Consider the following 26,752-nt stretch of genomic DNA (forward strand, 5'->3'; position numbering starts at 1 on the left):
GCCGATCTGTGTTGGGGGGCTAAGAGGAAATCTGGTTGGGAGGGATAGTGTTCACATTCGAAGGCCCTCTCTCTGAACAGATGTTTACTCTGTGACTACCAACAGCAGCTTTAAGGGGAGAGGAACCAATTGGGTCACTTATTAGACTGCTAATTGACAAACCATTCCCCTGCCATCTTTGTTGTTACCAACATAATACATTTTTCTGTCTTTTCATGAATTACAGCTTTTCTTAAAAAATGCTCATGCACTCTCTCCTCTTAATGTTTATCTGAAGTTAGCATTTCAACTTTAACCTTTGTTATAAAACAATTATATAATCCTGCATTTGTCATGTGATATTGTAATGGGTTTTATTTAAACAAAATGTAGAATGAGTAGCCAAAACAACCTGCAGTAACAGTTACAAAGTATTGCAAGAGTTAACTAATCAATATTGACACTTTAAGTCTACCCATATATTAAACCTGTATTTTTTTTACTTAAACCCTCTATTTCATTTGATTGATCTCTTATTGCCACTTGATGCCACATGACAGATTCATGAGTCCCACCTGCATATTCAGTGCTTTGACCTTTTACCTTTATGAAATATAACCTTATAACAGGAAACAAAATGCAAACTTTTGCTGAGAAAACATGCTTGTAAATATTAAGTACTTTTAAGGGGGTAGAAAACATTCCTCAACATTAATTCTTTGGAAGCATTTGTGCGTAAGTTTTATGCTGTTTTATGGGTCTGGTCTTCTCAAACTTTTTGGCTTGTGTACCCCCTTTCAAAAACAATTTCAGCCAAGTACCCCCTTGTATGGCCGAAAAATATGTTCAGGATATGGGAAAATAACATGAATAAATGTATGCATTTGGTTTTACAGTGTCATAATCATCTTTTCTTCCTGCAGTGGTCAGACTCTATAATCAATAATATATGTGTGTGTGTGTGTGTGTGTGTGTGTGTGTGTGTGTGTGTGTGTGTGTGTGATTTTAAGATATGCTTATCTTTTACCACTTTAATTTTTGTTTTTAATTTTAATTGCTAATAACTTTTTAATAATTGTTAATTTATAGGCTCTTGTTTGCTTTATATATTTCTTTTGCACTTTGTCTACTCTGTTACTGAAACACTTGAATTTCCCCGTTGTGGGACGAGTAAAGGAATCTCTTATCTTATCTCTTATCTCTTATCTTATAATAACATTGAAATGAAAGATGACACAAATTCTATGCTTTTGTAGTGCAATACTTTTCAGAAATAATTAAAGATTGAGGCAGCTCGTACCTTTGATGGCCCAAGGAGCACACCAATTTAATTTTGTCAAACAAGAAGCATTTCAACCACATGTCCATTGTTATCCTCCTGGCCGCACTTTTATTAGCATGCAAATGTATGTGATCGCTTCCTGAACAATTGACGTCAACAGACGGAGGCCCTCTTGTCCATGTGGTTTTGCAAATAATATATTTTATGAATGAATATGCTCAATTTGGAATTAGTGCCCTATTTGATGTTGCATTGAAATAAAAATTAAATGCTGTTGATAAAGTTGTTTTTAACCGTTTGTTTTTATTTGTTGTGATGCAACTTTTTTTGGTTTGTTTTTTACATTTGTCACGTACCCCTTGCAGTACTCCCACGTACCCCCATTTGAGAACTGGGTGACACCTTCATACAGTCTATGGGTGACACTGACCATCATGTTTGTGGCCACACCCACTCTGTTACGTCATATAGGATACTCTTCATCAGCTGTTCAAGGGCAAAATAATACAGAGGGGGCTTTGGAGGAGATATCAGTATTGTGGATTTAGGCTACCTTTCTAAAACTCAAACTATGGATGCACCTTCACAAGCTCTCCACATCATGTCATTGATATGTCAGCCGCTTGTCTATTAAGAAGGCGGAGACAGGGTTGTAGCAGCAGAGTGTAGCAGGGTATCTGGAGCGCCTGAAGACCACCAGCCTCAACAAGCGGATTTAAAGGAGCAGCACAGGTTGAGTCGTAAGTCATCATGGCGGACTCCAGCTTCAACAACCTGACATCTCTAGCCCGGGCGTTATCGCATCCGAAACTTGACCTGGTAGAATCGATAGATGTCGGTCCTCCGCGGAACACGTTACTTCATCCGACCCGAAGGAGGAAGTTATCGAGCTGCAGTTCGGTGGAAATCGTTGAACCGCTCAACTCTCCAACCGCTGCTGAGGCGCGAGTGCTGGTTATCAACACCGGAGGAACCATAGGGATGACACTTCATGATAATGGTAGCTACAAGCTAGCTCCACTCAGTGTTGATCTCCACCTTAGACACACTTAGAATAGAGTGTACTTTATTCTTAGAGGGGCACCAAGCCAGGAAACATTTATAGCTTGTGTTTGCAGGCTTGGCGTATGTTATTCTCATGTTACTGTGAGGGTAACTATCAGGGTGAACAAATAGTGCATCCTAAAATAGTTCAGCTTTAAGTACACTGCTGAAGCAGGTTAGCAAGCTGCGTGTGCGTGTGTGTGAGTGTGTGCATATACGCGCAGTGCCGGAGCCACACAGCTTTGACTTGGGTGGCCAAACTGGGGCACTGACTGTTGAAGGGGTGGCCAGGCGTGGGATACATTCAGGTCTTACCCCAAACTTAGGAGGGTTACTTCCAATAATCACATCTACTTTGACTTCTTTTTATAAAATAATTTAATAAATGTTACATTTTTGTAGATTAACATTAAAAATGTAACTCAACATAGTGTCAACATTTAAATCTGCTGAACTGAACTCTTAAAGGACTCAAATGAAGATGATTATCCAAAGTCAAAGCATCAACAAAAAATAATATTCAAATCCACAGAAACTACTGTCTCTGCAGCTTGTTTAAACACAATAGCTGATTTGAATATAAGTAATGCATCTGACATGGCAAATAGCCAATCATGTTTAAAAATTTCAGGGTGACCAATCAGTTTGCAGAGGTGGCCATGTTCCACCCCTGGCCACCCCCTCGCTCTGCCACTGCACATGAGGAACCCATCCCTGTTTATATACCACTACCAAAAAGCCCCCACGGATCTCGATGTTATTGCTAAAATAAACAACACATTTAGAGAGAAAGAGAGACAGATATAATCACACACTACACCCTCTAACTACACCCAGAGTTTGTGATACAGTAGGAGCTACTCATGATTCAGTTGGGGCAACACAACAGATTCCCTCAATGAATAACCAGATGTTGACATGAGGTGTTGGGAAACATCTGGGGCATGTGCTGAGGCCAGATATTCAAAGGTCCAGCAAGCTCCAGGCAGAAGTCAGAACAAATGTCAATCGTTACATAAGAGCTGTGGTCTGTTTTGACTGTGTTGACGGTGACTGTGTATTTTTTCTCACTCTGGCTGTGTTATCGCTGTTTTGGTGCACTGGGAGCACACTTGGCTTCCCTTCTTTACAAAAAGTTTCAAACTGTTGAATTGATTACACCATAGACCACACATCCTGTGTTACAGCATATTTTTGATATTCACTTTGTATTGTTTACACACCTCACAGGGAGGGTTGTTTTCAACATGCTTTGTTGGACTGTCATTACAATCTTATAACTTCTAATGAAGGGTTTGAGTTCAATCACATGTTTGTGCAACTCACACTTACTGAGTTACTTAGAGGCTTTGGAGATGTCATCATCAATTTCAACACAGAGATGTCCATTTCAGTCAGTTCAAAGTGAAATAACTTAATGACTGACTGTGATGGAAAATTAAACACTTAATGTAGGCTTTATTACAGTCACTGTGACATACTGTACATTTTATTTGTATGCTCTAGGGCTAAGTTTGTGTTGACTTCCTATAATTAAGTTTACAGTAATTAATGTCCTCAGGTCTTAATGCTCATGCGGCTGTCAGCAGTCATGTGTTGTCATTCATTAAACTGATAGAACTTCTGCTGGAATAATTCAGAGTGATTAAAACCACAGACCCACAGTTGCTCCACAGCAGCAGTGTGACTCTGTGTCCACTGTTTATCTTTTTATTCTACATTTAAATCACAAATTTCAGAAACGTGCTTGTAGAACCGCTCAAAATCAGTCAATGACCTTAAAGTTAAAGCTGGGGTTGGTAGTCTCGGAAAACTAGCATGAATTTGAATGTAGCATTTCCTCAGAACTCCGTCTAACCCCTCCCCTCCTCCCTCAGAGCTCCTCCAAAACGACGCCCCCCCGCTCACATGCACGAGCGCCGCTGACTTGCGACCATATGATAGTGACTGATTCAAAACCGGTCCTCACCAAAATCTTATCATAGTGAAAGTTAAAAACACAAACAAACATGGCTGCTGTTAGTACTCACAACTGTCATTCTAGCATTATCCAGTTGTACCGGTGACACGATATCAGGAGAAAAGTTCTAACACATATAATACTGTAACAACTCTACTGTTTGTTAAACGTGTTCAGTGTAGATCCTCTTAATTTCTACAGTGTTGACAGTCAGTGAAGGCATCAGGAGAGGTGTAGAGTGTGTGAGCTGGAGAGAAGAGAGACAAGAGAAGTTCTTCATTCATTCAAACATTGATTGTTGTTTTGTTGGTTGTCGTGATCACGGCCGACAGTGACCGGTTATTAAAGCTCAACATGTTCACGAATCGGCTTGTCATCCCTACAGCGTCCGGACAGACGCTACGATACATCTACATTTTCTGTAGGACTTACTGAATGTCATTCATTCTTCTGCTTGTCAGAGCCCCCGTTGTGAGAGTATTTTAGACTCTGATCCGGACTACAGTCCTGAGCAAAGCATCTCATCGGGTCAGAGGGGTCAGGCCCTAGGTCGAGCGAGAGGAGCAGTCAGTAGAGTCAGGGGAAGCAGCGGCAGGAGACGGGGAAATGTACGCGCAGGAGGCGGGCAGAACGGCAGGACGGGATTTGAATGGTTTAAAATTTTGGGACCCAAAAAAGGCTGATTGGTTGGTGTTTTCCCAGGTTTACTCCGGCTGTAGATAGTGTCTTTTTTCACTCTTTTTTAAGAACACATTATGTATTGAATTCCATCAGGACATAAAGATCATTTTAACCAGTATAACAAAAAGTGTATCTAAATCTGATTACCAACCCCAGCTTTAAGGGCTTGCACCTGCTGCATTGACATTTCATACATTCACCACTAGGGTTCAGTAAGAGACTGATGTGTGGGGTTGAGGTGATGGGAAACCTCCTGTGGTATATTTCTAAAATTGAACAGATTAGCAGTAAAACCAAAAAGAAAAGCGATGAACTCTCACTCTAACGCTCTTGTGTTTTTCTGTTTGTATCTCACAGTACTCGCCCCGAAAGCCAATGCCTTTGTGAAGAGCCTGCGCAAGTTGCCCATCCTTCATGATGAGTTGTACGCTCAGCAGACCTGCATGTATGAATACTACGGATCTGAGAACAGCCTGGTCCTCCCGTAAGCACACATACAGACTCTCACTGATCGGTCATCACATAGATAATGGTTTTATGTATGAAAATCAAATGAATCCATATTTGGGCAAATTACTTGTAAACAATATGTTCAAAATATTTTGTTTGGTTTCACATAAAGTAAAATTTTAAAGCAAACAATTTTATTTAGTGATCATCTCAGTGATCTTATTGAACACATATTCTTAACTGTTTTTAAAGTGTTACCAACAGTTTAGGTTTAGCTTTCAACATTTGGCGTGATAAGATATTTAATATTTACTGTAGAGTGTAATTATTTAAGGAGAGAAAGATTATGATATGATCAAAATATATAATCCATGCTTAACACAGAGGCAGAAAGTACTTTTGGCTATGTTTGTATTTGTTCACATCAGAAACAGTAGACACTGAATAGGATCAGCAAACTCTCAGCCTAAGAATAATGATAACTTTAATGACTCCTTTTGTTGCCTGAACAGGAAGCCAACACCCCATTTGGACCATTTAAATCACGGGTGATGTAGCACTGCTAGCCTTGTGTGTGCCTGCATTGTGATTTGAACGTGATTTGAAGTTTCTGCCTTCTTAAGAAATGTCAGGGTGTGCTTGCCTGACAGGAAACGCATGCTGACGTGGCCATTGTCAATAGGAGAAAATACCAGGAAGGATACCAGAGCACAGAGCTGTTTATTGCCTGAAGTAATTTTGCGTGTGTAACTCTGCACTCGCTAATTCCACTTCTGTCACCAATGAGGCAGCTGCTTTAGTGGCCCGGCCTAGTTAGCTCAATGTTTCTTGGTGGTTTAGTAAAGCTGCTAGTTTGTCTGCGAGGAAAAGCAAGGCTTATCTATTTTATTGAATGTGTGAACCATGTTGTCTTGATGTCTGGTGCATGTGCTTTGGAGCAGAGCGAGTGAAGCCCACAAGCTGATCAGCAGCCTCAGTAGGGCTTTTTAATTTTTTCAGTGATAGCCGGGGCGCCCTACCAGAACTGTACCCTCACTCACAAATTTCCATACCCCCTGTTTATTGACTGACACTGTGAGAGTCAGCTGGGTGGCTGGGCGGAGGTGGGTGTACGGTAATGATAAGACATCCACGGCTCAAAACCTTGGGGTTACATTTTTGTTTGTAATTAAAATAATAATAATAATAATTTAAAGTTCAAGTTAATATTTAAGCACATTTTATTATCTTTCCTGTGCCTCTTTTAATCCTGATTCACTTATTAATTTAAGCTCATCCTTGAGTCTGCACAGTGTTAATGTCAACATAAGAAGTAGACTCATATGCAAGTCTAATGTGCACACTGTTGATAGTATGCAGCCTCAGTTGAAGGAGGGAATTAGTTTATTGATTTATTGAAAAGCTTTACTCGTGAGCTGGAGAGGCAGCGCCACAAGGCCGTAACTTGCCCCCCTCCCACCTCCCACTTCCAACCTTCTTCTTCCAATCCTTAAGTCCTCATCATACACACATACAGACACATTATACACACACTCGTACACGCAGGCGTTCATTATTCTTAAGCTATGAGGCATTTTAGCAGTGGTATGCTAATGTGTGTCTTTGAGGTACACTTGCTGATAGTGGAATAATTGGTGATTTGAATAGTGTTTTCTTGTGGCACTTTGGCTTTAAGAGTGTCAACAACATATGTTCATATGTTGGAGGGTTGTGTGGCGACTTGAGGCTAATTAGAGGAGTGTGTGTAGGACCCCTGGTTGGGTTGACTGGGCCATGCATGCGCCCCAGCCAACCCCCCACTGCACCAACTCACCCACCCACCCGCTGTTCTATTCAGCTTCGATCCTCATGTTATAAGGCTGTCCTATGGTAATATCGGGGGCGTCCCTCCCTGTTTCTTAAAAGAGAGATTAAAGGGAAATCTTTCCACGGCTGTTGAGCCAGTCACCCTGCCTTTCACAGAGTGTGTGAGAGTGTCGCAGGTGGGGCTTTAGGGCAGTGAAATGACTTGTGAAATAACCCTCAAGTTGTATAAAACCAGCCACCTCATGTCCCCGAGCCTCAGTCTTATTTACAATACACAGTGGAACTCCACCAAACATAAGGGCCGCACTTTAAAACTTGCCCTTTTTTTTTTTACAAAGTAGTGCTCTGTTTCTCTACAATGCCCCTCCCTTTTACACTTCGAAAACTATGTATGTGTATATGTGTTTGTGTGTGTGTGTGTGTGTGTGTGTGTGTGTGTGTGTGTGTGTGTGTGTGTGTGTGTGTGTGTGTGTGTGTGTGTGAAACAGGTTCTGGCACCCTGCTGCTGAGACAGAAGGCCCGGCTAAATAGACTTTGTCTCGCTTCATAAAGTCAGCTTGTTTTTTCGAGCACTTCCCTTCCCTTCCTTAGACCCACTCCTCAAATTTAACCAGAACTTGTTCCAACTTTTTTAATGAAGCACAATGAAAACGAAGAACCTTTGTCACTGTGAAGATAATCATCATTTGTTTAACCATGTGTCCTTTATGTGTTTTTTTGTAATGAGTGTATGCACTTCCAAAGACTGAACACCCTGTTTTATTTTCAATTAAAGTCTTTTTTTTGCCTGTCTTTATGACACATTTGTGCAGAAACCCTCAAAACTCAGTTACACCTTTCTCTCCTGCAGGCTCAGTAAAGACAATAAGAGGATAATCTACAATATCTTAGAATACAACCCTTTACTGGACTCCTCCAATATGACCACAGATGACTGGGGGAGGATTGGAAAGGACATTGAGGTACTTGACTGACATAAAACACATTATTATTCCTTTAAACACAAGACATCCTATAATATTTACACAGCTCAGAAGATCCATAAAAATAAGAATATATTCCTCTCTTTTGTCCCACTCCAGAAAAACTATGAAAGCTACGATGGCTTTGTGATTCTTCATGGCACAGACACTATGGCTTACACAGCCTCTGCCCTGTCCTTCATGTGCGAGCATTTGGGTAAACCAATCATCCTCACCGGCTCACAGGTAAGAGCTGCTTTCCTGTGGAGTCCAGCAAAATAAACAAACAAAGAAAGACAAGCATTTCAACGAAGTCCTGCTCTTTTAAGATAAGACGTGTTGTGTCTTCAGGTGCCGATCTATGAGATGAGGAATGACGGCAGAGACAACCTGCTGGGGGCGCTGCTGATCGCCGGCCAGTTTGTCATTCCTGAGGTGAGGGAATGGAGATTGCACACACACGTTTCCCCCCTACTAAGTATATGATTATTGGAAAGTTTTTATTAGTTAGCTGTATAGTAGTAAGGTTTAGAATCACTGTATTATGTGAATGTAAGAGCGAGAAAGAGACACTGTGAGACTTTTCTCTATTTCCATCAAGATTTGGTGTGAATAAAGATTATACATTTATAGAAACTAATTGAACAGGTTATAAAAATAATAAATCCCACAATATAATATAACTCTGTGTTGAAAAAACACACCATGTTCTACAGACAGCACTGTTAACAGGTGACAAAAGCTCCCAGAAACAACCTGTCTGATCAGAATGCTTTCTAACAACATTGTTTTGCAACGCTCAAGAACTGGAAGAACACTCTTAATCTATGTCTATGCATATGTGACGTTTGCACTGACAAGCATTTCATATCAAGTTTAAAACAAATTGTCTCTCTGTCAGTGTATGCACATTGGTTTCAAAGTACAGTGAAGTGTGTTAAAGGCTTTGTAGAATAGCTAGTGTCAAGCATTAAGCACATATTTGTCTCCCCTCAGGTGTGCCTGTATTTCTACAATAAACTCTACAGAGGAAATCGTGTGACCAAAGTGGATGCCGGGAGTTTCAATGCATTTTCATCTCCAAACTTGGCTCCACTGGCCACTGCAGAAGTAGACATAACAAGTAAGGAGGTGGTGAAATGCATTTGTGTACATGTGGAGAATACATGTCATGGTTGTCACATCCAAAAGGGTCGTATTTTATAGGATAAGTATCTGTTTTCCACACCTCTTTTGTTCAGTCAACTGGGATACTGTTTGGAGAGCGAACACCACGGCGAAGTTTCAAGTCAGTACAGAGCTGAACAGGAACGTGGGCCTGCTCAGGCTTTTCCCAGGGATCACTGCGGCTACTGTAAGTCACTGTTGTTTTGATTGTGGTACAGCCCTGGAGCTTTTCTGTAGATGTTTAATCTGTCTCTGTCATTGTCACTTCATGTCTATAGGTAAGTTGCTGCACTTGTTTTTTTTTACTTTTCTTATTAGAATTTTTTCATAAACAGATACTTAACAAACAGATAAATGCATACACCAAAAGGAGACATAGTGGAGGTTGGAATCAATCTTCAACAATGAAAAATATTTAATTAAATTAAGATAAACTACCCCTGTAAATGAAAAATAATTGAACATGGAAGAAAAAGAACAAGCAAAAAAACTGTTGCTACACTTGTTTAACTTTAACTTGCACATATAATGAGATGCTTTTCTATTATTATATTGCACTGCACCATATCTTCTTCACCCAAGACTGTATGAGCTCAAAAAACAAAATTAGCATCTCAAAAATATAACCAGCATGTTGAATGCTCTAAGCCAACAGTGCTTACCTTCACATGTATTAAAATGTAATTGAGGATATGTCTTTCAAACATAACTGTCTGATATAAACTGTTGTTTTGTCAAACTGCAGTAAAAATATAGTTAACTTTAATTTAATTGTGCTATTACCCGTCTTCTGTTACTCTCCCGGTCATGTAAACTGCCATCAAAGCTCAGCCTGGAGAAAGATGAAAAGGAGTTATGGGCCATGACCAATCACCCTGTAAAGAGGGAGGTTTGGCATAGATACTGTAACATTTATCTGCACCTCCCCCTGCAGAGGCTGCAGGGAGAGCAACTTTACTGTCTCAATCTGCTCCCACTGCCCGGCTCAGCTATCAACACTTCCTTACAGCCTCTAACTGCCTTTATGAGGCATCGCTTTGATTGGGCACCAGGCTCTTGTGTGCCCACCGAGAGCTCCATTGGTAATCTGCATCAAACATTTCTGCTTATGGCATCAGAAAAATACTGACTGAACCTTGCACTTTTAATGTCACCTTCTCCTCACATTTTACGGTAACTGCCCCGGTCGTGCCAAGTGACTTTACGCCTCCTAATACCTTCAGATTAATTGCTCTCCTTCCTGCCATTTCAGTCATCTGCCTTTCCAGTCATATGCCATGGCTAATGATGTGGTATAGGGCCTCCTGGTGCCAGCCAACCAGTGACTGAGATACTGGTTGCATAGAAGGCACCAGATGGGCTTTTAGGAGAGTGGACGGACTCATGCGTTTGTGAAAGGGGGCTCCAGGAAAAATAACATGGAATACTAATTCTTCAATTTGATTCCACACAGCTGAGCAGCCAGATCAGATGGCCGTAAATTTTGGGGAGTTTATAATGTGAATCCCTCTTTTGTTTCCAGGTGAGGGCTTTCCTGCAGCCGCCCATGCAGGGTGTAGTTCTGGAGACCTACGGGAGCGGGAATGCCCCCGACAACCGTCCTGACCTGTTAGAGGAGCTGAAGAAGGCCACAGATAGTGGTGTTATCATTATGAACTGCACCCAGTGTCTGAGAGGAACTGTGTCGACATCCTACAACACTGGAAAGGTACTTCATATCACCTACAACTCAGTCCTTCCAACTGTCATGGTATTGTGTCTGCTTGAGAATGAAGTCACATGTTCTTGATCCTCCTCAGGTGTTGATAGACGCAGGGCTGATAGCTGGTGGAGACATGATTTCTGAGGCTGCTCTCTCAAAACTGTCCTACGTATTGGCCAAGACTGAACTGGACCTTGATGCCAAGAAAAAGGTGTCTGCTTTAAAAGAAATTTCATGATAACTTTTTTTAGTAAATCAGGGTCTTCACAGATATAAAAACAGACTTCAGACGCTTTTTTGCTCCAAATACCAATTCAATTTCTTGGACTTTCACCCCCCCCTCAATACGAGTACTAGTAAATATACAGCCGATATTATCATTACATCTAACCAGGTAAATACTCCTCAACACCATGGTTAAAGCGTGGTATGGTCTTGTTATTGTAAGGCCCGATTTCTTACGCCCAACTTAAAGTTAAGCTGAGCACTCAGTTAAAAGCTAAGCTAATGGTAGCTTGGTTTGAAGTTCCTCTTGGGGTCCTGTGTTTTCAGGCACAGGAAGAAACCCCAATATATACTCTATATGTACACACAGGGAGTAAAATTAACTTTTTACCTCATCTGCCATTGACTAGGGACCTCCAAAAGTGTACCGGCCAAAAATATTTTTCACCGGCCAATAATAAAGAATCATCACATTACTCCGTTTAGCTGTTTTTTCCTCTTCTTGAACTTCTCCTGCCTCTTTGCTTATCCTATTTGTTTGTGGTGGCTTCACGCCGGGAATGTGTTGCCACATCTTCCTCGAAACGGTCTTCCCGCCGTGCTTCTTCAAACAAAGGGAATGAATAGAACTCCAGTAGCGTACCACAACACAACACATGTACAGTGCGCCGTGAGGGTCAAAATAGCCTGACAGTCGGCAGAAATGGGCGAAAGTATGAAAAAAAAACCTCACATGCAATACAAAATTTCAGGCTGCTAGTGATATATGTTTAGCTGTGAAGGCTTTTAATTCGGAGCGAAGGGAGGGGTGTGTTTTGGTATCAGATCAGTATACTGACTGACGTTTTGCAGACGTCTAATTTTTCATTTTAGAGTTTTGTCAATAGTGTAAGCATTGGAACAACTCTGTCTCTAATTGTTGTAATCATGAGCAAAACAAAGGTGAAACATGAGTGTGTTTGTGCGTAACTATCCAGATGATGGGTCAGAACCTGCGAGGTGAGATGATTGCTGACTTAGCGGGAGCCAAGTTGAATCTGAGCGACAGCCGCTTCATCCAGGTCATCGCCAAGAGTCTGAGCATCAGCTGCAAAGAGGTGAGAACAGCAATTCTACACAGACCTATCACTTTGCCAAACAGACATTTCTGTGAACTCTTCATGAAGAGATGCAAAAACATGATAAGAAGTTGAAGCTGAAAACAAGGCAGTAGTTGTTTTGTAACAGTCTGTACTGTTTGCAGGAGCTGGAAGCCATCCGTGATGCCCTGACCCCCCCGCTGGCATGTGCTGCTGCTAAGATTGGAGACATAGAGGCATTAGAAGCCCTGAAGGACATGGTATGTATTCCCTAAACTTGCACCATAAACCAGTCCCTCCAGGATTTCGCGGGATTTTTTTGTGATTGTTGCGGCCCAAAATGCCTGAATTTGCGACAGCTTTTTGAAAAAATTGCGGTAAAAGTTGCAATTTTTTGATTTTTTTCCCCCCCAATAATATCTCAGGGGCAAGCAAATATGCTAAATTACAGATGTTTTTAGAAAACATTCTTGATGTGACCACTGTGACTGTATTTTGATTCACTTGATTTTACAGAAATGAAAGGGCTGTATTGCACATTTACAACGGTCCCTAAATGCACCTCGCAGCGACAGAGGCACAGTCAGTCAGTTCACGGCACTCTGAAATGAATCTGCACCTTTGATGACGAGGAGTTCATCAAAACTTACTAAAGGTGTCTGATGTATCACCAAACTGGAATAAATCAAGCTGTAGACGGGAGCTTTTTACGGTAACGTCCCCCGGTTGTGTCTTTGTCACTAACGCACACCGGGGGGTAAAAATAATCAATGAAGATGAGACAGATGCATGGAGGTGAGGAGAGCTGGTTCATAAAGCACACCTGCTGCAGGTAGAGACCAAGCAAACACTGAGCCCTTCAGATAATAACTCTAGTATCTATAAATAACAACGTTGTCATGTTCACTTGTCCTGCCTGCTGTCCCCTCTCTTCACCCGTTCTCTCTGCGTGTTTAGTTGTTGAAAAGTGCCGATCAAGTGAGGACTTATGTTTATGTTACAAGGAAGTCAGTTGATGATGAAACCAATGATGTACAGGGGCTGAGATTAAGGTAATTGGTCCAATTTGCGAGAAAGTTGCGCTGATTGTAAAAAATTGCAAGGCCGCGAAAAATCGCACTGATTGGTTGAATTTGCGTTGATAGTTGCGATCGCGAAATCGCAACTTCCTGGAGGGACTGATAAACAAGTTGCAATGGTTGCAATACTCTTCTTATTGGCTGTTTCGAAAATGGCCTGCTACTACTTACTAATGTAGTAGACAGTAGGTATTGCCTACTACATACTGCGTTTGAATTTAGTATGTAGTTTGACTGTTCTGTTCGATCTGTCATGCAGCATGCTGAGCCAGACTTCCGGTTTCGGAAAGCGGAAGTAAACAACGGCGAAGCCGATAAATAAAATGCTTATTTAGCATCCATTTATGATTTAAAAAGTTAGGAAGTGGTTTATATGTAATTTGATAACTTTCACAGCACCCAAAAACAGATTTCCTCCTGTCAAAAAATGAGGAAAAAGAAAAAGCATAACGAGCGCTGTGCATTATGGGAAACAGTATGCGAGGCAGACTGGTCCGATGCACACTGGCTGTTTCCGAAATGGCCTGCTACATACTACTTACTAATGTAGTAGACAGAAGGTATTGCCTACTACATACTGCGTTTGAATTTAGTATGTAGTATGACTGTTCTGTTCGATCTCTCATGCAGCATGCTGAGCCAGACTTCGCTGGATTTCCGGTTTCGGAAAGCGGAAGTAAACAACGGCGAAGCCGATAAATAAAATGCTTATTTAGCATCCATTTATGATTTAAAAAGTTAGGAAGTGGTTTATATGTAATTTGATAACTTTCACAGCACCCAAAAACGAATTTCCCCCGTCAAAAAATAAGGAAAAAGAAAAAGCAGAACGAGCGCTGTGCATTATAGGAAACAGTACGCGAGTACTGGTCTGATGCATGCTGAGATATTTTCCCGTATCAGTAGACATCCAGGGAGTTTTGGCATACTGCAGAATTTGCTCTTGTTCACATACTACTTACTACATACTGAATTTTGGACAAATCAGTACGTACTGCTAGTATAGTAGGCGATTTCGGAAACAGCCACTGAGATATTTTCCCGAATTAGTAGACATCCGGGGAGTTTTGGCATACTGCAGATTTTGCTCTTGTTCACATACTACTTACTACATACTGAATTTTGGACATATCAGTACGTACTGCTAGTATAGTAGGCGATTTCGGAAACAGCCAATATTGTCGTCAAAATCAGATTCCTCCCCCCCTCTCAGGCTGTGACGCTCTTTCCCGTCAGCAGCACAGTTTTGGGCTCCGCTTATCTTCAGCATGTTTGTTTTGTGAGGTTAGAGCTCTCAGATGTACCGACGGTTCACTGTCAACTACAAATTCTCAGGGTCAGACCTCCTGTAGAGAGATCAGAAACAAACACCGACACAGCCAAACAAAACACGAGGTCAGACTGGTAAGGCAGGTGTAGAGTCGCTCAGGCGGTCACATGTACATGTTTCTTTGAAGGCTGCCTGGAATCACTCAGCAGATTCTAACGACATGATGTTAGTACATTCATGGAGAGGTTTGACTCTTCCATGAAGCTGAGTGAGGAGGAATGTGCTTTGCTGGCATTGCTGCAATCTTAACATTTAATAGTGCTGGCTATACTAAATCTTTGTGTCAACACATACCATAAATCAACACTGATGTGCATTGGTCAGTTCCTAACTACATTTCTAACATCCCTACACTTTCTGTGACACCTGGCCACATTCCAGTGTTCCTAATGAAGACATAAATCCTTGATAATATGACAAAAATACATTTATTTCCCTCTTAACATCTAGTCACCGTCACTTCTGAGAAAAGAAAAACAGAAAATGATGAGACATGTTTTGGACTATTTTCAGACACACATTTAGTGCACTAGTGCCACACTGCAAAAACTGAAATCTAAGTAAGATTGAATATCTGAAATTTGCTTATTTTTTGCCTGATAGGATAGTTTTTCTCACTAAGCAGTTTTTTTTATGTTGTTTCACTTGTTTTTAGTGTTTTGGTCCTAAATTATCTCAGTAAGATATTACAGCTTGTTACTGAGATTTTATGACCTATATTGAGTAATGCATGCTTCAAACTAGAATATCAACTGTTACAAAGCTGTTTCATCAACACTCACAAGTATGAAACTGCTTTTTCAAAGTTATAATTTCTTATTTCAAGCATGAAATAAGAAATCATGACGTAGACACAATTGTATCTCTTCACACAATTAAAACAAATGACAGCGAAATATAATGTAATTTTTATTGTTTTTATTTTCACTGAAACAATAGAAAATATGTACTACTATATATTAGTACAGTTGGCATAGTACTGTAAACTGACACCTAATATTTAAACATTTAACATTTCAAACCGTTTCAAACATAAATTAAAGCCGTAAGTGGCGATGAACGGGCCCTCGCACACCCGCGGCCGCCACCTACGCGAGCCGCCGCCACATGTAAGCCGTCGCCTGATATTTGCCATCACATGATGCGAAAGCAAGATCTGAGAGTATATACTGCCTCAGGTGGTGCAAATGTTCCAAGTTTTTGGCAGATTGCCAAGAAAACCTCAAAACTTGACAGTGTGCCACGCCCACAATTTAGTCTGAACAGAATTCCTTTGACTATAATTTAATCGTCAATATGTCGGCTATAGAATGTGCCATGCTTGGACTGAATCAGAGAAAAACTCTAGGAGGAGCTCTCAAAAGTATGCACCCTTATTTGGGCGTCATTCTTCACATCAAGCTGTGTTTGATGCCCCGCCTCAACGCCTGCCACGCCCACATTTTTTGTCTGATCAAAATTTGTTCTGATAACTTTTTCTCATCAAGGTGTCAACTATAGGTTGCCCTTGGTTTGGACTGAATCGGAGAAAAGCTCTAGGAGATAATAGCTAAAATATGCACCCTTATTTTGGCTGCGTTTTTCATGTTCAAAGCTAGGTGGCGCTCTTCCTGTTGAGTTTGGGATATGGGTGCAAGAGGCTTTTTTGTGCGTCCTGATGCCATGAATATGTGTAAAATTTTTCAAGCATGTAGCTCAAAATAAGCCCTATGGGGAGGGGTTTTTGAAAACTGTAGGGGGCGCTAGTGAGCACATTTTTTCGACTTTTTTTGCGAAACCCTTAAAATGTCGCAATTTTCCCCAGGACTGATGGGTGTGTTGGATGAGGTGAAATTACGTGCATTTTAAAGTCACAAAAATAAATTTTCCGACGTTTTTTTTCTATGCCCCGCCCCAAAGTCTGCCACGCCCACATCTTTCGTCTGAACGGAATGCCTTTACTTTGTATTAATCGTCAATGGGTTTACTGTAGAATGTGCCTAGTTTGGACTGAATCGGAGAAAAGCTCTAGGAGAAATTAGCAATAGTATGCACCCGTGCACGGACCCATTTTGGCCCCATTTTTCATGTTCAAAGCTAGGTGGCGCTCTTCCTGTTGAGTTTCAAATATGTGTGCAAGAGGCTTTTTTGTGCGTCCTGATGCCATGAATATGTGTAGGACTTTTCATGCATGTGGCTCAAAAAAACTCTATGCGTAGGGTGTTATTTTTTACCTCTAGGGGGTGCTACTGAAATTTTTTTTGCAAGACCTATAATAACTTGCAATTTTAACCAGACCCGATGAGTGTGCAAAAATATCCGCGCTTTCATTCACGTTCAGGGGTCCAAAAATGCGTTTTAAGTGGCGGAAGAAAGAACAATCCGTAGGGTTACAATAGGGCCTTTGCCACCAGCGGTGCTCGGGCCCTAATAATTCATATACATTTAGATAAGTTCTTCTAAATTACAAGGCATTAATATGATTTATGAATTCCACAGTTTTGGGCTCATTTAAGAATGTTAGGAAAATGATCCTACATAATGAGAAATATAGTAAATTAGTTTTTAGTAATACTTTTCTGGTTTCAAGAAATGTAATGCCTAGTCAGTGCATGCCATTATATCAAGATAATGGCACTAGTATTTACTTAATTCAAGAATATTTTTCAACATATTGAGAGAAGAAGTCTCATATTTCAAGAAAAATGCATTTGTTATTAATAAAAATAAAGTAATTTTAAGGTATTTCTGGGTTCATTGAGGTTAGATGTTTTTACTTGTTTTGGAAAGTCTTGGTAAGCCAAATTTTCTTGTTCTGTTGGCAGATAATTTTGCTTAGTTTAAGTAATATACCCCCAATTTTTGTACATTTTTTCTTGTTTTTGAAGGCTGGCTATTTGAAGTGCACCAGTTTTTACAGCAGCAGCAGCCTGGAGTTTAAAGGATGTCCTTCTTGTAAACCAGGTTTATTGTAATGAAGAAAAATGTTCCCCAGTGCAGTTGTATGGCTCACAGGTCTTTAGATCATACAGGAGGTCTATGATGCTCAGGAAAAAACTGCAACATGTGCTCTAATAATCAGGATCAGCTGTTTTCTGCGTGAGTCTCTTGTTGTGTTTCAAATTTGCTCAATTTGTCTCTTTCATGTCTTCATTCATCACAGGGTAGTAACCTGTGCCTGGGTGACTACGATGGACGCACCCCCCTTCATATTGCCGCCTCTGAGGGCCACCTCAAACTGGTGCAGTATCTACTGAGTCACGGAGCTACGGTCTATGCTAAAGACCGCTACGGGGACACACCCCTGTGCAACGCTGTACGCTTCAGGTAGAACTCGTTGTTTGAACAATAAAGTCTAATGTGTTTGTTTTCATGTCTTTCAAAGTAAAATCGTTGGTTATGAGGCTGCAAACAGAACATTAAAAGTCCCCTCTTGGCCATTAGCAGCGGCGGAGTATTCCTGAAAATCTGTTGTTAATGGCTGCTGTAGAGGGGACTTCATTAAATGAGCTGCTGCAAGGAAGAGAGTGTGGCTTCACTGAAATGACAGGAAAGGAGCAGGGGCTGTCAGAGAGAGAGAGAGGGGGGGGCTGAAACCAGGGGAGCAGCCTGTAATGGAGTTTAGAGGCCAGGCAATAATTATAAACTAATTAGGCTAATTGTCAGCCAACAGTTTAAACAGTGTTTATTTTTACCAAAGCTGCTTTTTAATTTTTGTCTTTCAGTGACATTGCTCTAAATGTCTATGAGGGAGAAGCCAGCCACACTTAATGTTTCTCTTTTAGTGCTATGTTGAGCCTCAGGGTGAAGACGTTGTATGAATGGAAGCGTTGCCAAATGGCTGTTGTCCTATTTTAACGGTTGGCACTGCGAGTACGGACTTGTTTCCTTTGTGATGGCGGAGTGTTGCACTCGGGCGCAAACACCTGTCGCTACACTTCCTGTGCTCCAAACCTCTGTGTGATTTTGTCGTCCATAAATGTGTTTAAATGAAACCACGCTCTCTAACAGATCTGGAGTTTTGAATACTCATTTTATCTGTTGCGCTTTGAATGTCATGCAACCAACCTTCCACGATGTACTTCAACCTGAATGCCCATATAAGGAGTGGCAGAAAGTGTGAAGGAAGGATTACTGAACAAAAGTGGGGAGTGCCATCAGAACCAGTCCTACCAACCTGCTCCCAGTTTCACAGATGAGAGATACTGGCTTTCTGACTCTCTGCAGGAAGTCCTCAAGATCCTTCTAATAGTTTCTTTGGCTGCCGCTCCTCATTCCTCCAAACAATTAAGCCTCAAATTGATCTGTCGGGCACCTGAACTTCATAAACAGCAAACTCAGCTAATACAAAAACACAACCCGTACCCATTGCATGCCTTTAGTGTTTTACTTCATTTACTGCCGCTACGAATGTCACTTCAGGTGGCTCTTCTTGCATGGGCGGTTTATTGCACGGAAATAAGAAACATGCTCCAACATGCCGAACAAGAATGACACTGTGAATGAAGGTCAAGATTTTAGCCAAACCAGAGAAAATATTTTCATGCAGCATAAATTAGACCATCAGTTTATTAGTTTAGTGGTTTTTATGAGGACTGTGAAGCACAATGGAAGCATTTAGAACGATAAATACGAGGATAGGAAATTCCAACGAGGGATTTGCTTGAACAATCAGATACTGTAAGTTGGAATGAAAATATAGACTACAGAAAGAGCTCTGCCTGCTTTGATGGATAACATGATAAACATTTTACCCCAGGTACCCTTTGATGAGAGGTTTCAACAATGTATTCCAAATGGTACAACAGTATTATGTACAATCATTAAAGATGGGAAGGTCATGGGTTATGAGCTGAAGCAGGATCACTGATTAAACTACCAGGATCACTTCAGATATTTGCAACTAAACAATAACTTAGACAAAGAAATAAAGAGCAGTGTACACTTTCGGTAAAAATTGATCCATAATAGGAGTGTACCATTCAGAGAAATAGAATAATATCTAATTTATATCAGCACTGAATGGAGGAAAGAGGCAGTATGATGCATGTAAAGCAGAAATTGGAAAAACAATCATGTATAAACATTCAGAAGATGAATGCTTGAACATCTGGAGAACACAATAATCTACACAATCTTCACATGCTTGGAGAGAACACTATGAGAAGAATGTAATTAGGTTCCATATCACACCAACTGTTAGAAGTAAATATACAGTATGTCTTCAGCTCAGAGACAATGGAGGTCATTAGATGTATATCATTCACATGTATTTTTGCTCTGTGCTGGAATTGTGAAATGTCAGAGGTGCTCACAGGGCTGTGGTAAGATTCTGACATTCTGTGTTATACCTCAGTCATGTGTGATGTTGTTTGTTGGTTGATTCACAGCTGATACTGCATTAAAGGAAGACAGATGTTTGTTAAAAATCCTCATGGCAGACTGCAAAAAGGCTCTGACCATGAGATGGTCCAATGTTAAACCACTAACACATTCGATCAAGCTTTATTTATAGATTACCTTTCATACAAATCAAATGCAATTCAAAGTGCTTTACAGGGTTGGAAAAAGTAAAGAAAAAGAAAATATATATACATATATAATGCATAAACATAATACAGAAATTGATTTAGAAATAGAGACTAATGCACACCAATTTCAATCAAATTTATTTAAATAAATGACAAAGAGCAGGGTTCCCACGCGTCCTGGAAAACCTGGAAAACAGTTGACCAGTTTTCCAGTACTGGGAAACACCTGGAAAATGGGAGAAAAAGTAAAATGTCCTGGAAAATCACATATAATCCTGGAAAATGATTCCAACATGACTGCGTGCAACCTGACAAGGTTAAAAAAAACACATCCCCATTCAACATTTGTGGCCATTTTTGTCATTCAGTTCTATTTAGGTCAATTTATGCACTGATCCTCTGATTATTATTATTTATTTATTTCAGTAAGGCAGCTTCCTGATTCCTTTGCTGGCTCTTTTGTTTTTTTCTTTGCTCATTTTATATTTTTTGAGAAAAGAGAAAGCTGAGATGAGAGTCTGCCATCATTGTTACTTGGTTGCACTAATAAAGTGCTGTACATCTGTGGTTGCATTGTTCTATAATTAATTTGCCATCATTTTTAAGCATGTAAGAGATGATTTCATTGATAGCCCTAGACTGTACATCTTTCAATTTAGACTTCCACTGAGAGGAACATATTAGACTATTTAGGAACTTAATTAGGAACTCAATTTAGACAGTCATAACAGCTTGATCAGCATGGAAAATGTCCTGGAAAATGATCTCTGGAAAAAGTGGGAACCCTGAAAGAGGCATTATAAATGTTTTTTATACTGTTGTAAAATCCTGTGAATGCCAATAAAAATAAATATATAAACATATTTGTTAAAAAAAACAGATAAACAACAAAGAGAAATATTTAAGAAATAATTAAATTTAAGTTAAAGCATAAATAGTTAAAACAATAAGATACATAAAAGCACTAAAATAGCAAAAGTTTGTAGTTGGATAATAAAAATGGAAGAGTTAAAAATGAATAAAATAATAGAATATTGAAATAAATATGAAATTATATTAAATAGTGAATTCAATTATTTGATTAAATTAAATTAATTGAAACAAGAAAAATGACTGAAAATTGTGACTGGAATATATAACATGGTGAAGTTAACTCACAAGGAACAAACTCAAGAGGAACATTATTGAAAGAATTTGGAGATATGAACGATGTTTACATGTAAGGGACATGATGAGAGGATGGGTCTGTGAATATGTTAGTAGAATTGACTGGTTCCGAGGAGACCGAGCTGTCCAGACCTTTTATGTGTGTCTTTTATTGTGTGCATGTTTCTTACTTTTTCACAATGTCAAATTAATAGAAAGAAAGTGTTGAATAAAAAAAGAAAAGAAAGGAAACCTTTTAAAGATTTTGGGTTGATGGCATTAATTATCTGTGCTTTATAACAAAATAATATTAGAGTTTTGTTTTAGCTGACTGTAACTGAGTCACAGGCTTGTAGTCTTTATATATGACACATACACTTGTAAATGTAAAGCTCTCTTGTATTCCCTCTTATAAACTCAGGCACAAGGAGGTTGTGAAGCTGCTGAGAAAAACAGGAGCACATTTCTCCAGAGACGAGCTGGAGGAAGCAGGAACAGAGCTGTGCAGGTGAGACGCGCTGAAAACATCCCTTTAAACAATTGCACACATATACAGTCACAAATCTCTCTGTATCACAGCCGTCCACATTGACCCATCCTACATTGCTGCCACAGGTACAACCTGTTATCCCGCTGTTACACAAACTGTAGGAATGCCCCCGGGCAGCATAGCATCAGATCTGCTCTGCATCTCTAGTGTCAGCAAGTATACAACGCGACGGCTGAGCCCTGTTATTTATCTACCTGAGACACCAGACAGGTTTTGTCAGGACAGTTCGAATTTACAGTTTCAGAAACACACCTTTAGTTAAAAAGAACCAACATGGCTCTGTTAAGATAAAATCTTGTTGTGCATCACAAGGCCAACTATTATCATCAGTCTGAAGTGTCTTAACAACAAGCCATCCTCAGCCAGGCTTCACTTTGATTGTGTTAATAGTACTCATTTTGTGACATGCCTGTCAGAATATTGACTCACTGGTTTTCTGTGTGTTAGTCTTGCAGCCTCTGGTGATCTGGAGGGTCTGGAAATCTGGAGCCTGGCCGGAGCAAACCTCAATAAAGCCGGCTATGATGGACAGAGTGCCATTCAAGTGGTGGGTTTCAGGGACACTTATTAAATAACCTTTTAAAATCATTGTGTAACACCCTTTCTTATTCATTCTGTTCTTATTCTCTCTTTGTTACAGGCTCGAGCTGTGGGCAAAAAGGAAGTGGTTACATTTTTAGTTCAACTCATGAGCAATAAATCCAAGGTAGCTACTGTTCTCTATTCATTTTCATTCATCTCAACACTCCATTTAATTCTCTGACTGTAATTGTCTCTCAATGAAATGTGTGTCTTGTTTAATTTCAGACAGTATTTGGTGAATTCAATGAATGTGATGAATATGATGATGATGATGATGAGGTAATGAGATGTTGTGATTGTGAACAGAACCCTCATAGCATGAAACTCCTGTCATCTCTGTGCACATCCCCAATCCTTCCTTCCACCCATCCACTCAGCACGCTGCTTATTCTGCTTTGTGTTGCTGTGAATCGTGTATCCCAGCATGCATCACATCGGTCATAGTCTGTCGCAGGGCTGTAGCACACATGTATACACAACAAACACATTCACACCTACAGGGAAACTAGGCCTGCCAGTTCATGAGGCTCCCTGAGGAAGCCAACACAGACACTGAGAGAACATCAAGCTGCACACAGAGAGGGTTCTGTCGGCCCTGCTGGGGTTCAAACCAAGGACGTTCTTGCAAGCAACAGCGCCCATGGGGCCTTTGTGCAAAACTTCAAATAAAGGGAAGATGATACACAATAAAATGGATGAGAAGAGATTTCAAAAGATGGAAGTGTGGTAGCTGTTTTTGATTAAAATGAAGGCATTTTTTAAGAGGTTGATTGAACCAATGAGATGAATCAATTAGTTGATTAACTGACAAGTAAAGCTACAGTGAGGAGTTTTTCACTGGTCATGAAACATACGGAACTACAACTGATGCCTCTGTATGAGCTACAAAAGTAAAAGAGATCAACATGATGGTTTGTTGTTGTAGTTAAGTGAAAAACAATCTGATGATAACACAGAGTGTTTTATTCTGAAAATTAACTAGATGTTTTGGTGCCTGACTTCCTGTCCCGTTTGATCTAAACCTGTTGAAATGTATGCGTCTCTGATCCGGCATCCGGCAAGAATAGAAGTCTTTTTGTATCTAATCCAGAGGGCTCCGACCTGCTGGATCAGAGACGCAGCTGGAACGCAACAGAGTCCAGAGCAAGTTAACACATTAACCAGAATAGATACCTGTTAGATCCGGTACCGTGACGGATCGGAGACAGACCGGACATGGATCTGGTGGAATTTGCTCGTAATTTGTAACAACTGTCAATTTTTTTTACATTTTCTGAGGCAAAGACTTACAGCTCAGGATAAGATCAGCACTGATATAAATACACTGCTTTGTCCACAGAGGGCGCCAAAATTGACACAAGCAAAATATTCCTCACATGAGCTTTAAACAGAAGCTAGTTAAAAAAATACTAAAAGCTCCAAAGTCATATTTTGTTGATTTTAATGGATGATTTTTTTTTCTTATCCCAATGAAATGACAGTTCTGGGAAATAATGAGTGGTTGTGGTTGCTCACAAATCAAAGCTTTTGAATCACTTTTTCTACAGATGTACAAAAGCTTGAGTGAAAGCTAAGCCTGCTTTACATGATCTTCACTTTCCTCTTAAAATTCAGCCACACAAATCCAATCATCTGTAGCGCCTGCTCTCAAATGCCTGTGAACGCTAAACCTGTGCAGCCTGCTTTTCACCAGACTCTGTGTGTTTGTGCTCAGTGTGTTTGTGCAGAGTTAGTCAACACCACTGAATCCCCCAACTCCCCTTGCTTCATTCTAATCCCTCTCTCTTTTTGTCTCTGTGGCAGAATGGAGAAGTGATCGAGTTCACTGCTTCTACAGCGAGAGTCTGAGTCGTCGCTAACTTGAACAACAGGATTCGTCGTCTGTTTCCTGTCGAGCTGTTCTCAGCACACCGTCCACACCAGCCTGTCCAACTCAGAGACTCCCTTTACCCTTCAATGTCCGCACAAGTTGAAGATCTGTCCCTCCAAACTTCTTAAGCACAACATGGTTTTAGGTGGCTTTGGTGTTTTTATTCTTTATTTTTATCAGAACACTGTGATATCTGATCAGGGAATGAAAGGTGAATCCACCTGAGCTGTTCTGAAGCACACTGACTGCTGTTGCATTACTTTATAAAGTAATGTATTTTAATAAAGCAGTAAATGTAACTACAGGGCACATCTACAGATTTTATTCTAACTGTTACTTGTTACTGTGAGACAATGGACGATGTCATTGTAACTAAACGCAAACTGAAGATGAGTCAGAGAGGTTTCACACGGCTGCAGTTGTCCACTTCAGTAAACCTCTGCCCCTTTCCCTCTCTGCTAAAACAGGTACAACAAAACCCTCAAGACTGATCCAGCCTGTTTCTTTTGCTGATTATCAAGCTTGAAAAGTCACATATCTCCATTTGAAATGGGAAAGGGGAAAGCCAGACTTCAGTTTCTGCTCGTCTTTACTTTTAAACGTCTTCTTTTATTCACTTTTCTTCCTTATTTTTGTTGTGCGATGAGTACAAAGTTTTGCCACTCATTTGATATAATTTTCAAACCACATTAGGTCAGTTTTTTCACACTCTGATGTCATCACGTGTTAAGAATCCTCTGTGTGACGTCAAAATGCAAACAGATTTGTAATGACTTGAATGTATTTCCTGCTGTTTCTAATGCTGTTATTGTCTCGTTGTTTTGAACATGTGAAAGGACTTTATATGGGTTGGATATGATTCATTGGTGGTCTGTTTCTCTTTCTCCTGTGTTAATAAAAAGCAACAGAAATAAATCTTTGTGCTTCGACTCTGTCTCCTTTGATTGCCACCTGGTTGCACCGAACCCTTGACTCCCCCATGAAACCGTGCATACGCTGCTCCTGGCTGAAGATTCCTGAGCAATTTCTGATTTGACACGCTTTTCTGTATAAATTAGCTCACGTCTCACCAATTGGTGGAGGTCATTTCTCTTAGTGTGCAGAGTTCCTTTGTGTTTCCTGAAAAATGTGCTCTGAATAATAATTGGATTTACTGCCACTGCTGAAGGCCCCAAAGAGGAATTCAACATTAAAGCCACACGTGAAGCTTGTGAAACTCCTTCCACTGAAATCACAAAGTATATCTACGAGAGATTCAACAACCTTTTAAAATAAAAGATGACAATAAAGTCCATGTGACTCTCTGGCCTGCTCTGACTGGTATCTGTGTCTTGAGGGAGGCTGCCCCGTCGTGCTCAGTGGAGGAACCCAGCTCGTCCGGTTGGACCAGCATGGGCCTCATTCCTCCCTGAATGAAAGACTTGTACGAACCTAGCCCTAAAACAGTATATAAAGAGCTCTTAACTCTGCAGTCACTCAGTCTGAGCAGGGATGACACTAAGAGAACACCATTACAAAGGACAGAGCTCCAGGTAAGCGCCTTTACTTATTGCTGCTCTTGTTGTAGTCTTCTTCTGGTAGATATGTGAGCGGAAATCAGCTGCCATGATGCGTTTACTTGCTCTTCACCATTTCAGGATACTAACTGTCTCTTCTCCTCCTTACACAGAAGAATCACAACTGAAATAGGAAGATATTATCCCTGGAGAAAATGTGTGGTCTCTCTGATTAAGTGGTTCTCAACAGTTCAACAGTTCTTTGAGAAAATTGTGAAATGTTTAGGACCACTTGACCAGTCAGACAAATGCTGTCGACTGAGGAAAATCTACCTTTTACGGATCTTTAAAAACATCTCCCAAGACTTTGAATGCTTTTAATGCAACTGTGTGATTCCCTACTGATGTTTCTCCCTGTCTTCTGCTCTCATTGTGCCCCCTTGTGTTACAATGACAACTGCAGTCCAAGTTTCTGTGAGTATGTGGGGGGCTGTAAAAATCAGCAGGCTGCAGTAATTCCATTCAGAATCAGAATCAGAATCAGAATCAGAATCAGCTTTATTCGCCAAGTATGCTTGAACACACAAGGAATTTGACTTTGGTAAACTGTGCTCTCTTTGTACAAGGCATAAGAATAAGAATAAGAATAAGAACTACAATAAAAAATAAAATGAAAATATAATAACAATAACCTTAGCTATAAATACAAAGAAACAACAAATAGCTTGACTAATATGTACAGGCTAAAATAATATGATAAAGTGCAGTGGTGAGTTGCAGAGGTAGTTTTTACATTATAAAATAGAAGTTAAATAATACAAAAAATAGAAATATGGAATTCTGCTTGAGAAT

At 40.3% G+C, this 26,752-nt stretch overlaps 1 protein-coding gene across 2 annotated transcripts; it reads left to right on the plus strand.

Moving 5' to 3' along the window:
• Window positions 1-1,731: 1,731 nt before the first annotated feature.
• Window positions 1,732-25,333, plus strand: aspg (asparaginase homolog (S. cerevisiae)). Of its 2 annotated transcripts, XM_034675785.1 has the most exons (17): window positions 1,732-2,261; window positions 5,304-5,430; window positions 8,053-8,164; window positions 8,285-8,410; window positions 8,516-8,599; window positions 9,161-9,287; window positions 9,406-9,518; window positions 10,854-11,039; window positions 11,131-11,244; window positions 12,236-12,355; window positions 12,502-12,597; window positions 17,889-18,052; window positions 21,824-21,910; window positions 22,400-22,499; window positions 22,593-22,658; window positions 22,760-22,813; window positions 24,338-25,333. In XM_034675785.1, the coding sequence occupies exons 1-17, from the start codon at window positions 2,012-2,014 to the stop codon at window positions 24,380-24,382; spliced, it is 1,971 nt and encodes a 656-aa protein (XP_034531676.1). In that variant the 5' UTR covers window positions 1,732-2,011; the 3' UTR covers window positions 24,383-25,333. The 2 variants fall into 2 exon arrangements, with proteins under 2 accessions (XP_034531676.1, XP_034531677.1); XM_034675786.1 differs by lacking the exon at window positions 22,760-22,813.
• Window positions 25,334-26,752: the final 1,419 nt, after the last annotated feature.

This window comes from Notolabrus celidotus, chromosome 22, assembly GCF_009762535.1.
Source record: "Notolabrus celidotus isolate fNotCel1 chromosome 22, fNotCel1.pri, whole genome shotgun sequence".
NCBI classification, from domain to species: Eukaryota; Metazoa; Chordata; class Actinopteri; order Labriformes; family Labridae; genus Notolabrus; species Notolabrus celidotus.

Coding starts and splice junctions, on each gene's coding strand:
- aspg (XM_034675785.1), top strand. CDS start 2,012: ATGGCGGACTCCAGCTTCAACAACCTGACATCTCTAGCCCGGGCGTTA. Junction 22,500..22,592: donor GACAGAGTGCCATTCAAGTG/GTGGGTTTCAGG, acceptor TCTTTGTTACAG/GCTCGAGCTGTGGGCAAAAA. Junction 22,814..24,337: donor ATGATGATGATGATGATGAG/GTAATGAGATGT, acceptor TCTCTGTGGCAG/AATGGAGAAGTGATCGAGTT.